The 14,587-nt window shown below is 34.2% G+C and overlaps 1 protein-coding gene across 1 annotated transcript in view; it reads left to right on the top strand.

Annotated features, from left to right (window-relative positions):
- tbc1d22a (TBC1 domain family, member 22a) overlaps window positions 1-13,511 on the top strand; it is a 328,538-nt gene extending 315,027 nt beyond the window's left edge. Inside the window, 1 exon segment of the mRNA XM_051928637.1 lies at window positions 10,508-13,511. Coding sequence (XP_051784597.1) covers window positions 10,508-10,636 — 129 coding nt within the window. The 3' untranslated portion in view covers window positions 10,637-13,511.
- The last annotated feature ends 1,076 nt before the right edge of the window (window positions 13,512-14,587 follow it).

Here is a 14,587-nt window from a genome sequence, read left to right as displayed (position 1 = left end):
ATTTCCATGCTTAATCATGGCCGTCACTTGTGAGGATTTTTCTCCTTTCAAGAACACCTTGTCATATATTGCCACAATTTTTCTGAACCTAATTCGTGAACAAAAAAAGAGAAATCTGGTGATCTCTGAGATTTGAGTTTGATAAGCTAAAGGTAGACAAGGATTCAAACACTTGAGTGACAAGTGGCAACAGCTCCCCTCTAAATAAATTGAATTAGTTGATAGAGATAAAAAAGGCCTTGATACAATGTTACCAGTAGTATAAAGAAATTGCTGTGCTCAGACATGACCGTCTTTGTGAGGATTTTTCTCCTTTCAAGAACACCTTGTCATATTTTTCCTCAATTTTCATGTACTAAATTTTGAACAAAAAAAGAGAAATAAATTGAATTATTGGATAGAGATAAAAGAAACAGGGTTTGTCATGAAGTGATCAGTGAGAATTCAGAAGTTCCTAAAGAATCTGATCAGCAGTCTTTCCACAGCTACAGGGCTTCTAAGCCATAAACAATAGATGCTATAATGTGCCCTAATAATAATTTTGCAAATCCTAAATTTCAAATAATGCACTTTCTTAATTTATCTGAATGACCAAATTGTGCTTCAGGAAGCCAAGAATTTTTTCAGTCTATCATTTTACAACCACACTGATTAAAAAAGAAATTCAGTGAAGCAGGTTTGTAGCTATTGTCCCATTTGCCTGGCTTATGTAATACTCTCTTATGGCAATGGAGTTGCATCCTTTTATGATCCCAAACAAGCTATGAAGGCTATTGATAGCTTTATATCCCTGAGTGTATTCCCACTGTGATGCCGGACTCAAAATTCTGTATTTCTTAAGGGTATTTTGTTTTCTCAGTGTATAATTAAATGTTTGTTACAACTATGGTCTGGCTGTTGTGGTAAGGTTTTGTGATTTATTAATCCTTAAATTTAAAAGTTATTTGCCATTAATTCCTTTGTTACCAGTTCAGGTTTTAGAAGCTACTGTACAGAATCTCCTTTCTGTTGGACCTAATTCGGTTTTCTTTCATTTCTGTATATATTGATAAAGTTTTGCTGTGTTTTTTATTCTGTGGATTACTGTTTGCATTGTGCTGTTCAGGAGCACTTGTTCTAAATGCAAGTCTGGGTGGGGTGATTGGTTCAATCTTGCAAATACTGAGGCAAAACATTCATTAGTGGGTTGTTTTTTCTTCAATTTTTGTTATTAAAATATTGGGTTTGTGAGTAAACATCCTTTGAGTGCTTTTCAGCAAATGCCAGATAAGAGATGGACTTCATATTATTTTATCTTCTATTATCTCATTGGGGAAATCACTGGAGGGAAAAATAATTTTGCAATGTGCATACTATTCAACTATCCATATTTTGTCCATTTATCGATAAAAGGCTTTTGAAGTTTCAAAATAATTATTAACATTAATGTAAATGCTACCAATGAACCCCTTATTAGGTAAATTCCCTGTAATTATGTAAGTTTGCCTCTCATTTAAGTTCAATTGAATCATTTTACCTTGTAAATACCACTGTTAAAGAAAACTCATTATCATCCTCGGTCTATACCCCATTGTATTTTCATTTTTCAGCTGCTCATTTAATGTATCACAGTCTTCAGAATTATTTCACTGTCTCATGGATCATAAATGCATTATATCAAAACTTTACTCTCCTCATGAATCCCTTGCTGATTGTTTGAACAGGGCCCAAACCTCAGTTCACATCTCTACAAATTAATTTCCATTAACCACAACTCTATAGGTGATCCTGCATTTTTTTAAGTTAGCTATCTTGGATGTTCTTTGCAATTTTTCAGTTTTCAGTGCAAGCAAATTAGCACATTAAAATCACAACAAATTTCTCAATTTTAGTTGCATCTCTGAATTTAACTCCCTCCTGCTACAAGCCTGAAGCCTATGAAAAAACTCGTAATCCCATCCCACCTTAAATCCCTTCACACTTCTATCATCAGTGTCTTTTTTTTTTTTTTTTTTTTTTTTTTTTTTTTTGTAAATGCGTCAATCAGCACAAGCAGCAAACAGCCTGCTGTACCATCCCCCGCCTTGACAGGGCTCAGCTCGCAGGCAAAAAGGTCTCCATGCTCAAGCCAAGTATCCTTATGTGCATGTGGGGTGCCTGGAGTTGTATAGGGTAAATAATACAGTACATCGTTATTTGGAATACATGCATTTCATGTGTGTTCCATGTCTACAAAGATATGGGTAAGTGCAGGATGAAAGGAAATGCAAGAAATACTGAACACATACCTAAAGCAGAAACTTTTTCCATGTTATACTAATAATGACGAGAAGTGTATAATGTGTGAAGACTTTAGTCCAAATATCAAGTAAACACGTTCTCCTCCACACTTTCAAATGACTGCACTTCATTTTAAACTTTTTCCCTAAACCTGTTCCTAAGCCCTTCCTCTTTTAACCTCCACCACTTTATTCTTGGTACTGTTTGCTCTGGGTTTATTCTCCTAATGATTATGATATCCTAGTTCACCACCATCACTTTTTGCTGCACTGTCACTTTTTCCCCATTTATGACCTTTCAATTGTTTATCTATTTCAAATGACGACATCTACACATTAGAAAGTCTTTTTGGTTTTTCCCTTCCTTCGCTACTGTAAGTCACAAGCTGATTTGCATTCTTTTCAAAAAAATGTGTTAACTATTACCAAATCAGGTTCCATAGCAAAATCTACCATTCTCTCTCCTTCTTCTAACCCCCCATATACCCTGTTTATCATCTCTCTACTCTTTTCCACATACCCATTTATGTCACCACCAACAATTACCTTTACTTCCTCTTGTACTGCTCTATGCTCTTCATCCATTTGTGCCTTGAAAATGTCCTTCTCTTCTTTGCAGCCCACTTGAGGAGCATATCCACAGTGACATTAACTACAGTATTACCAAGGCCCAACTTGACACTCATCACCCTATCACTCTTCCTATTCACACTGACAAGACTGTCTTTTAGTTCTTTGGATACTACTATACCTACACCATTTCTCCCTTGCACATTTTCTCCACTGGATAACAACTTAAAGCCTGCTCCCAATTTTTTTTTTGCCTTGTTTCTCATGTATCTAATTTACTGCACACAAAGCACTTCCACTTTACTTCTTTATATCAAAACTGCCAACCTCCCTTTCCTAGTCACTGAGCCAATATTCCGTGTCCCGACTCATACCTTTAACTTACCCTTTTCTTTTCCCCTCCCCTGTCTTCTTCTTCTGCTTCTTTTGGACTAACTTCTTTAGTCAAGTTCGTCCTTGGCCTGGTATCCATCGTTCAGTTTTGACAGGGGTCAAGTGAGGCCCCTGTATGTTCCGAAGGTGATTGGATTGATTCCATCATTATGGTTTTGGCTAGGTTTTACAGCTTCCTGACTCTAACCTTCTCTATTTTTATCTAAGCTTGGGAACAGCACCAAGTTGGGCTGATTTGTTCTCCTGGTTTAAACTAAAATTATCTTCTTAAAAGTGTAAAATTACCATTATCCAGCTGGTTCTTACTGCAGAAATTGTCTTCTTAAAAGTGTAAAATTACCTTTATCCAGCTGGTCTTTACTACAGAATGTACTTACACCTTGCAGTATCAAGGCTTCCCTCATTTCAGTTGAGATGCCTGGTAAAATGTGAAAAGGGGAATGCTATAGCATAATGCTGCCCCATGGTGTTTGATGAAGTGTTTTGATCTGGGTGATCTATTATTTTGATGCTTGCATTAAAATATAACAAATATACAGTATATGTTTCTTATCTAAACGTTCTTCACTTCTTTCAACAGTATTCACTTTTTTGGTCTTCCAAATTAAATTTAGCTTGATGTCACAAAAGTTAAACATACAATTCTTGAGGATTGACTGTCTTTCCTAGAATTAAATTACATTTATACAGTTTCTTAACATTTTTTTTTTTGCTATGAATAAGTTCTTGAATAGTTTCCTTTATTAAAAGGACATTCAAAATCCATAAGTTTTGAGGTAACTGTAGGAGTTCTGTGAGATATAACATAAAAGAATGGGATTTACTACAGAGGTACAGAAAGAATACTGTACTTAGTCACATACAGCACTCATTCTAAAGTTGAGAAGTATACCAATGCTGTAAAAGAGTACAGAAAAAATAAACATTTTTAAGTGGTACACTATCAGCATGTCAGGGTTTTCATTACCAAAAGTAAACGTCTGCTTTCCTTTCAACCTAACATTATACCCACACTCAACATTTAGATTAGATTAGGCAAGGAACACATGCTTAGACTTGCTGGAAACTTCCCAAAACCATAGGCTTCATTGTGATCAAGACACCACAGGCGAATGTAACAGTGTAATATCAAAAGAACAAACTAAATTCTTTAAAGGCAGACATTTAACTTTAAACTTTCGGTGTCTGTATAATGCAATATACTCACCAACACAATATAACAAACCAGAGATCTTGCTATCTTTGAATGCAGAAAATGCATTTGACAGAGTTGAATGGGACTACCTATTAACCACACTGCAAAAATTTTAGTTTTGACCCAAATATATCTGCATAGATTAAATGACTTTATACCAGTCCAGAAGCCAAACTCTGAATATTTCAAACTAGAAGGTGGTACTCGACAAGCATGACCTTTATCACCATTGCTTTTTGCATTGAGCAATTGGCTATTCATTTTTTGAAATGCATCAGAGATAATGGAGTTTATCAGAAAAGGACTCAACAGAATATATCACTATATGCAAATTATATGGTACTTTATATATCACACCCACAGTTTTCAACACATTAGCAGAGTTTTAAAAGACATCTGGGGTCAAAATTTATTTGAATAAAAGTGTGCTTTTTCTAGTCTACTCTCTAGCACACCATACTAGAGAGGACAGCTAACTGTTCATTCTATCAAAGCAGTAAATATAAAGATCTTTTCCAACACAATTTTGGTAACCACACACAGAAAATCAAACTGTTAACTGATAGCCTACTCTATCTCAGCTTAGCAGGGAAAATCAATATTGTCCTGATGGACATCCTTCCTAAACTTCTATTTCTTTTTTGGAGCATCCCTATATACATCAATAAATTGTTATTTAAGAAACTAGAGTTTATTATTACCTCATTTAACAGGAATTTGAGATGTCCACACATTCATGTAATTGACTTTGCAGAGACCTAAAGCAGAAGGTGGCATAGCACTACTTTCAGTTTTATTAATGGGTGGCAAATATACACACTGTAAAGTACTGAATGTCGGCACATATTATTGAATTTTCCCCAGCCTGGTTAGCACTAAAATTAAATCTTGCTGTACTTCTTTATATGATATGGTTTATACCCCAGCAAACACAAACATTTGTCGATATACCAATAATCCAATAAACCAGTTATCCCCCAATCATTCAGAATATCGAGCCAAGGCAGGACACACTTCTAGGCAGAGAAGCTTTTATCTGTTTCTCCTCTACATGATACTCACATTTTTCAACCTTCTCAAACCAACTCAGTATTTAATCTCTGGAAAATACCCTTGTTTAAGACACTTAGAGAACTGTATATAGATAACATATGAACAATTAAGCTTCAAATTTAATTTTACACTATTTACAAATTAGAAATTTTGTTAAAAAAAACTTTCCCAATTCCCTAGACCTCTCACCTATTTCTGTTCCATAAGCAATACTGATCAGTGTCACGAAAAAATATAAAAACATCGTAAAGACTGTCCCTTTCAACTGCCCTAGGGAATGGTGAGAAAAGGACCTTTCAATTAACATTTCAGAAAAGAAGTAGAAGTCCTCCTTACATAGAATTCACTCTAGTTCTGTTTGTGCCAAGCACTTGATAATGTCACTGAAAATCTTTCATCGATCATACTTATTTAAAATTGTCCAGAATGTATCCAGGGCAAGATCCATCCTGTGAGGTTTGCCGTCTAGCTCTAGCATCACCAAAACATATGTTTTGGGAATGCATCAAATTAACATTATCGGCAAAAATCTTTAAATACTTAAAAGATTGCCTTTGTGTCTCAATTACTCCTAACCCATTAACAGCTGTGTTTGGTGTATTCCCAGAATGGGATTAACGTGGAGATGGACAAATTGATTGTAATAGCCTATACCACACTACTAGCAGGGAAAATGATCTTGATTAACTGGAAGGATCCTAATCCACCTATTATAAGTCAGTGGGTAACTGATGATCTATACACTCAAAATCATACTTGGAAGATCTGTTTGTAACAGGTGTTCGTAACCTGAGGTCTATGGACCCATTTCAGGGAGCCCGTGAAGGTCAGATACTTTGCAGCCCGGTACTGTTGATTTAGAGTAGGTGTAGTAGTAGTAGATCTGTTTTAATTTGCACTAGAGGATTGTATTTCATAATTATAATGAGTGGCCTTTTTTTTTTTTTTTTTTTTTTTTTTTTTTTTTTAGATTGTTTGCTTTAAAGTTTAGTAATACTGGTGGTGGTCAGTGACTCAAAACATTATTTTTTAAATATAGCAATTGATTGTAATAACCTACAACTCAGTGGGTAACAAACATTCTATATTTTTTGAAATTGGAAAAAAAAAACAAATTCTCACGTCCAACCTGTCCAAAACTGTCTTCAAACATGAAAGGGCTTAATTAAAAAAAATCATAATAAACATTGTGAAGCCCAGGGGCACCTATGACCCCCCCCTAACCCAACACAGATGGGAAGAAACATGAGTTTGCCACACAGCACACATTTATTCCCAATGGGAACTGCTTTTCCCTGCTCCTCAGAGCAGAATACACCTTTCCTGCTTCTTTTTCTCTGCCTCCACTCCCCTCCCTGCAAGCTTTGTCCACCTCCTCCCGACTCTGGCTCCTCGAGTTGTGGCAGCTGGCCCCTTTTATAGAGCACCCTGAATGTCCTCCAGGTGTTCCACGGCCTCCTTCCAGCTGCACTTCTGGGTATGGTGGCAGCCCTGCAGAGGAGGGCACAGCCGTTCCCCATTAGCCTCCTGGAAGTGGCCACGGGTCCCAGCAGGGTTTAGCTTCCATCATTTCAAACCCGTGGCACTGTAGCACACCAGGGAGGCTGCCCACTGTCGTCCATGGGGAGGTATTACCCCATGCAAACTACTTCCCCCGGTCCTTCCGTTATGGAGGCGTCCCACCTGGGTAAGAATCCCGGCTGTCCGTTACAACATTCATATAGGGAGAAAAGGATTTTTTTACTCCCTGGTCTTGGTTGTCCTCTATTTCTTTTTCTTTCAGGTGGGGCTGAATTCTTGTCTAGTTAGGTTGTTTTTTCAATTGTTTTAAATTCTGTAATGTTTTTTCAAAATTGATTTTGAAGTTATTTGTTCTACAAGTTCTACAAATTTTATCTGCTCGATTGTATACTATTTTAGTTTCTTGAAATAAAATTAATAAAAAAAGGGAAAACAGTGCTCAGTGCAGCATGATGGCATGGCACATTAGGCAGGCTGGAGTGATTATTTGCTTCAGAACTGTTTTAATATCAGTACTGAGGTCCAAAAACCAATTATCAATACCCACGTATAAATTTTAGTATCAATCCACTAAACAATAACTGTCACAAACTTCAGAGTGCCTAGAGCCGTTTCCAGAAAATGTAATAGCATGTTCCACTTCTTCCTGTATCTCTCTTGATTTGTCAGCTGATAATTAATTGTAAATACCAGGTACGTTTTTTCTTCTTTTTTTCAACTGTACAAAAATTGTTGTTCTTCTATCGACCTATTGATTTTCTAATACTCTTTTCCAATTCACAACAGGAAGATGCTGAAACAACTATTCTTACATTTCGTTATATACTGCATGTGTTTCGCTATTTATGCATGTGTTTTGGTTTAGAATGTCTGCATTTTTAAAATTATTGATTCTTATACTTGACAATACCTTATAATATACACAATATAAATACTCCTCTCTTTTTTAATAACATTTGACAACTGTTTTACAGCACCATATTACTCAAAACAATTAGGGTAATTAATATGGAGTCTTGCTAAAAAATCTTAAATCTTTTATCTCATTCATGTACACCCTATGCATGATGTTTTCATATATAACATCCAGAGTTCATCATTACTGTGCAAATATTTTGCAGTTGTATAATTTGATGCTGAAAGATTATGTTCTGTTTTGTTTCACCGAGTCTGTCATTTTTATTTTTTAGCTATTGGTGTTATTTAGAACCATATTTTTAAAGGCATTTTCTCATGGTAGAGATATTCTTAATTCATCACTTTACAAAAACAGAAGATATCCTAGTTTTGTCATTTTGAAAAATGCAAATTGTTTTTGTGTTATTTTTTTTAATTTCATATGAATTGTTTTTTAATAAGATATTTGTTTTAACACTAGAATTACCAGAGCCTACGAAAAAACTCGTAAATCCGGCACACCTTAAATTCCTTTGCACCCCTCCGTCAGCATCTTTTGTCTTGTAAATGTGCCAATAAGCCCAAGCAGCCTGCTATACCATCCTATAACCCCATAACACCGCTGCAGAACGGAGCAAGAATTTCTCCCAGTTCTTGCCTTGATTATCTGGGAGTGAGCTATCTAGAGTTGTAAGGGGAAATAATTTCATGTATGTTTTGTGTCTACAACAATCTATGTAAACACATCATTAAAACAGAAACGTTTTTCATGTTTTAGTAATAAATGACAAAATGTAGACATGAACTGTATAATGTGTGAAGGCTGATGGGAAATATCCAATAAACACTTTCACAAAAGCCCCAGATCTGACGCGGTTACTTTTTATCTGAAACTGGGAATAACTGTAGATGTGAGTGTTTTTTTGACACAATGGAACTAGAAATTCTCTGATCTGGAGGGATAAAAGCTGACACACAAACACTGATGAATCTGCCTTCTTTGTATCTTTTTGTCACTTGATTTTTTTTATTCAATTTTATTGAGTGTTCCTGCTCATACTGAATTAGTATGCACATTATGGTCTATGATGTCAAAACCTTACTGACAAAAAAAACAGAGACATAGGTATCTATGATATTTGGAATAACTCATTTTATTACCTGTATAGTAAATTTTGGAAAACATTGTGGCACGAATGCAACATTATTCATATTCATTTGCATGCCTTCTTGCGGTTGTAATCAGTGACTGCATTTTTTTTTCCCCGATCTTGCCCAGTCTCCACATTTTGATGTATGGTGGTGTTTCTTTTGTACTCCAGGACATGCAGAGGAAAGAATAGTACAGAGAGGTCAGTTCCTCGCTATATGCAATCATCAGATTTAAATGTTAACAGTATACACACACACAGTGACCGGCCTTCCTTTCTTCATTTACGACATGTGTACCTGTTGCAATGTACACACTTCTCTCTATGCTGTGGTTCCTATTACACTGAAGGGGTTGGGGGAAGCGGTGGTCTTGGAACAGAAGCTTTTCGATGTTGCATACTCTTTTGCTTTATCCATCAACTTTTCTTGTAAGAAGCAACAACAAAGTTCCTCTGCAAGGTGAGCCATGAACGCTGTTCTTTTCTCAGTGGCCCTCGTGTATGCCTTGTACAGTACATGTGCGTTGAACACCGCCAGGTCAAGCTTGTTATAGTAGAAGAAACCGGCCACCTGCGTGTTCTTGCTCGCACTGAATAAGCTCACGCCTTCTGGTGCATGATGTCAGCGCAGCACTGGGAAAAAAGACAAATATATGTGACATTTTGAAAAACTTCATCGCAATAATGCAATATTATTTAAAAACCTGAGGACCTATTTCATTAGAGCGATTGTGCCACTTCAGTTTCCAGTCACAGGAGATGAAAGTTGGGTCTGTGGTTATGATCCTGAGACCATGGTTCAGAGTTCCCAATGGAAATCACCCAGTTCTAATCATGCCATTGAAGATCCAACATCAAGTTGATGATGATTGTGTTTTTTGACCTAGATGGAATTGTGCACGCTGAGTTTGTACCCAGGAACACTATGGTGAACTCTGAATTTTATAATTGCTTATTAGAGCATTTAAGAAACAATGTACATAGAAAAAGACCTGAGAAAATGGCAAACTGTTTCATTCTCCATAATGCAATGCTCTATGTCATACATCACTTCTGCTACAGAAATTTCCTCATCCACCAGATCTGGCAACCTGTGACTTTCTGGTCAAAATAACCATGAAAGGTAAATGTTTTGAATAGATTCTGGACATCGGGGCAGACACAAGAGTGCAACTAAAGACACTCATGAAAGAGGACTTTTTTTTTTTAATTCAAACATATTTTTTGATCACACCTTCTTGATGGTGGTAATTTTTTTTTTTTTTGGTTTAATGTAACTTCACACAGGGATGGAGTTATTTATCTTGTAGAGTTTTAATACAAGTTGAATCATGCCTTGGCTGTCTAGAACAAAGCAAATGAATTTAAGAGTTTTCTTATAAAACAATTCTGCAATTTCTGTAAATTTGTCTTTTTTATATATTGATAATTTGATTTTTGTTAAAAAAAAATTGTTCTTTTCTTCACAGGGCCTCATGATCCTGCTTCAGAATCTTCCTACAATGCACTGGGGTAATGAAGAAATCAGTGTTCTTCTGGCTGAAGCCTACAGATTAAAATATGCTTTTGCTGATGCACCTAATCACTATAAGAGATGAAAATTATGTTGCTGCTGATGAGAAGTATCAAGTCTGTCCCAACTTCACAATTAGAATAAGATTAAATATGCTATTTGATCTCTTATGTACAGTTCCTATTATAATTTTATGCTATTATTTTGATATTGCTGATGTACACACTCCAGTTTCATATCTATGTTATTGGCTATAGCTAATTCTATATGTGTATAAGATGTTAATTAATCATGAAAGTTTACTACTAAGTGCAGTTTTGTTCTTGAGGAGGTGATTTTATTTGGGCCCCTTCCAAATGTAAATAATTCTGCCAGGTTATTTTTCATTGTAAAAATGTTTTCAAATCAGATATATGTCATGTTTCGCTAATATATGAACAGATTTGTTGGTATGTGCTAAAAAAAAATGAATTTTGAAATAATGACAACATAAAATGTTTTAATCTTAAAAACATTAATTTATTTGTAAAATATTTCAAGATGTGGTATGTTGCTTTTATCATATAATGGGATCTCATAAAAAGTTTCAAATTATGTAATTATCTCAACCACCAATGTTTAAACATTGGCAATGTCTTTAGTACTTGATTATCAACTGATTAGTAATTGACATGTTGGTGTCTTGAAAAATGGCTGAGCAAAATAAACGACGAGGTTGTTGTGGATATGTAAATTTACAAAAGGGTTCAATTGACTTATTATTTTATTTATTCGTGGATTCAAAAAAATTCAGTGCTTTTGTAACCATTTCTCAGTAGCTAACTTTTTACAAATCCAGAATAATGTGTATGATGATCAATTGTATTCTGAATTATTAGAACCCAAAACAATATATTTATGTATACCTAAATCCAAATGTGTTAATTAGCATTATAATAATTGTTACAACAATCATTGCAAAGCTCAACATAATTTTCATGTTTTGATTTTTTCTCTGTATTTCTTTTTTTTTTTTTTTTTTTTAATTTTTCAAACAAGTTGTGTGTCACGTTTGTGCTTGTTAGGCAAATGGAAACAGCTGAAATCTAAATACGTAGAAAACAATTGTCCCACATTATTAATTATTGTGGCAGTCTGATCAAGGTAACATTTACAGACAAGACAAGACTGCTGTTGTATCATAAATAAGATTTTAAATTTATACTGTTTCATTATCAGTGGTTAACATTTAAATGTAAGCATCTTTGAATGCCACAGGGTATTTTTCTTGTTTAGAGCCAAATTCTTATTTATTATATCATAAAAGCAATTTTTATTAATTGTATGGATAAATGTTTTTTTCTTCTTTTAGTTATTTAAATTAAAAAATAATTTTGTTAAAAATTAAAGTATTGGAAAAAAAATGCACAAATAAATTTTGTCTTGGTCATCTTGTATGCCTTAGAAGTTATATATAGAAGTAATAATAGTGTAAAATTATTATTTTAGTTTTGATGTCTTTACATACCTTGAAAAAATACAACATTTTGAGGAAATAGTCTGCTGCCAAAACTGTAGATCATTTCTTTGCACTTTTCATTTTAACTTGGATTTTTCTTTGGAAAAGCAGGGTCACCATTCAGTAGACTATGCCATTTCTGTGATGTTATTCTGTGTTCCATAGTCAGTAATTAAATATTTCTCTTGACTAATGCAGCCATAGTCTATTTCTTATCATTACTTCATGGAATAACAGTTTAAGAGCATGGCAACATTTTACAACAAAAGACTACCTCAAGAGTACATTTAATTTCAAAGTTTTTTTTTTTATTGAATGTAATTCTTATGAACATGCAGTAACCATTTTGCATTGCAATTCTATGTACAGTATGTCTAATTTCTTATGTTCTTGAATTTGCCTTAAATATGGGTACATGGACTATTAAGGAAATATGAGCAGCAAAATGTCATTATTTGGTCATTTTAAAATAAAATTCTCACTCTCATATCATAAAACATTTCTACAGAAGCATATCCATAAGCTGCATGAGTTAGTAACTTACTTAGCTTTATTGTAAGAGTCTTGATGAAATGTTTTCTTTCCTTGAATGTGCCATTTAATGTTTATTCATAACTGTGCCAGTTCTATAGCTCCTTGTATATCCCATACTTAAAATTTAGCATTTCATACTTAATTACTATAAAATAAAGATTTATTTTTGCCAGCAGTTTACATTTATTATTTAATGCCTAATATAAGTGTACTTTACATTTAATATTATTATGTGCATATTAATTTAAGATATTATAAGAGAAAAAAACTTAGCTCTGTCACCATAATTCAGAGCCAATTTAAAGAATTTCACAATATAAAAGGTGTCTTTGCAATAATATGTTAAATAACTTTTGTCTTTCATAAATGACATTTGCCTTTCATTCATTGTATTTGTCTAAATTGTACTAATTAATATTATCGATTAATAGGTTGTTGCATATTCAGGGCCTAGAGTGTAATTTGGGCCAGAGTCATCTATTTTGTTTTGGACATGCTTGTAATTCAGAAATGTTCTTTTATACATCATGGGTTAACAATATACCTATTTTAAATGCTTTCTAGAGTGAAATGATCTGTTAAATACTGTATATCTGAGTTCAGAATGTTTTTTATTTTTCTTCAGAAGACACACAACACAATATGTATAATATGTAGATAGATTCATGAATACTGGCAGTTCCATTTTTATAAGTCTCTATTTCATTCTGTTCAGGTGCAGTGAAAAAAAAGAAAAACTAAAAGAAATCAACACCTGCAGTACAAGTTTTGGATCTGCTGTGTTTTAGTCTAAATTGTACTGGGAAGTTTTCAATCTGTTATTGACAATATTAAATTGCCAGATATGGTCTGTAAATTAACAAATCTGATTTTGAAAAATATCTGTAAATAGGAACTGAACATGTAAATAAAAACACATGATCTTCAATTAGGATTCTGGTTTTCTTTTAATTGCTAATTATACATTTGTTAAAAAAAATGTTAGATGTATTTTTTCTTGCAGACTTATTTTCACATTGGTTTATACTCTTATTAGGTAAGGTTTAATTGTATTCATATACTGTGCAGTACCTGTATTTATTATCAGTGATCAAATAAAATATTAGTGATTCACTAATTGGAGCATTAGAGTACTGTTAGTAAATGTATATGTACCGATGTACACAGGCACACACCCACAGTGCCTGTGATGATATTATTATGATTGTATAATCAGGGGGCTGTCCCTATCGTTACCCAGTCTGCCTACATAGCAAGGAGCATAACATACTTAATCCAGCAATGAATGTTTAATTAATATTTGGTGAACAACAAAGTATTTTCTTAATATTTTTATTACAGTCAGCTAATGTGTTAATAAAATGCGGTTTGCAAATCAGGCTAGCATACTGATTGCGTAATGACATCTCAAACATGACTATACATTATTCACGCATGCATGAAGAAGATGAGACTGCGCCACAAAGTATAAGGTGGAGTATGTTTATAGTGCACATGCACAATTGGGTAGTTGCATTCCTCATCCAACATGGCTGCTCCAGGTCTCTGATGTCACGCTGGCCTTGCAAAACATCATGGGGCACTGGGAAAAAAAACAAGTTGGCCGCACAGCAATATTTCAGGAAATAACTCTGAACATGGTCGATGGTGAATCCAGAAAATTCATTGCATAAAATGAGGCATTTCATCATGAAAAATATTAACGGTCAAGTATAAATCTTAGCATTGTAATTTTTCAAAGAATTGTTTCTTATTCTAATTCAGAATTGTGTGTTCAATGCATTTCTCTTTTATTTGGTGCTGAATGTCTGATTTGTCTGATTTTAGTTTACATCCAGTATTATTTATCTAATCATTTTCTGTGCTCCTATTTCTCTTGTATCTTTTTCAATATTTGTGAAGGGCTTTGCACCTGAGAAAGATGATATATGAATAAAATGTGTTATCTTTCTATTAATGTTGATAACGTGAATGTAATGTGATGTCTCTGTTGATCACTGCCTG

The sequence above is a fragment of the Erpetoichthys calabaricus genome, chromosome 1 (assembly GCF_900747795.2).
Source record: "Erpetoichthys calabaricus chromosome 1, fErpCal1.3, whole genome shotgun sequence".
Taxonomy (NCBI): domain Eukaryota; kingdom Metazoa; phylum Chordata; class Cladistia; order Polypteriformes; family Polypteridae; genus Erpetoichthys; species Erpetoichthys calabaricus.
Note: the sequence above shows the minus strand (reverse complement) of the source record. Positions and strands in the feature narration are given on the sequence as shown.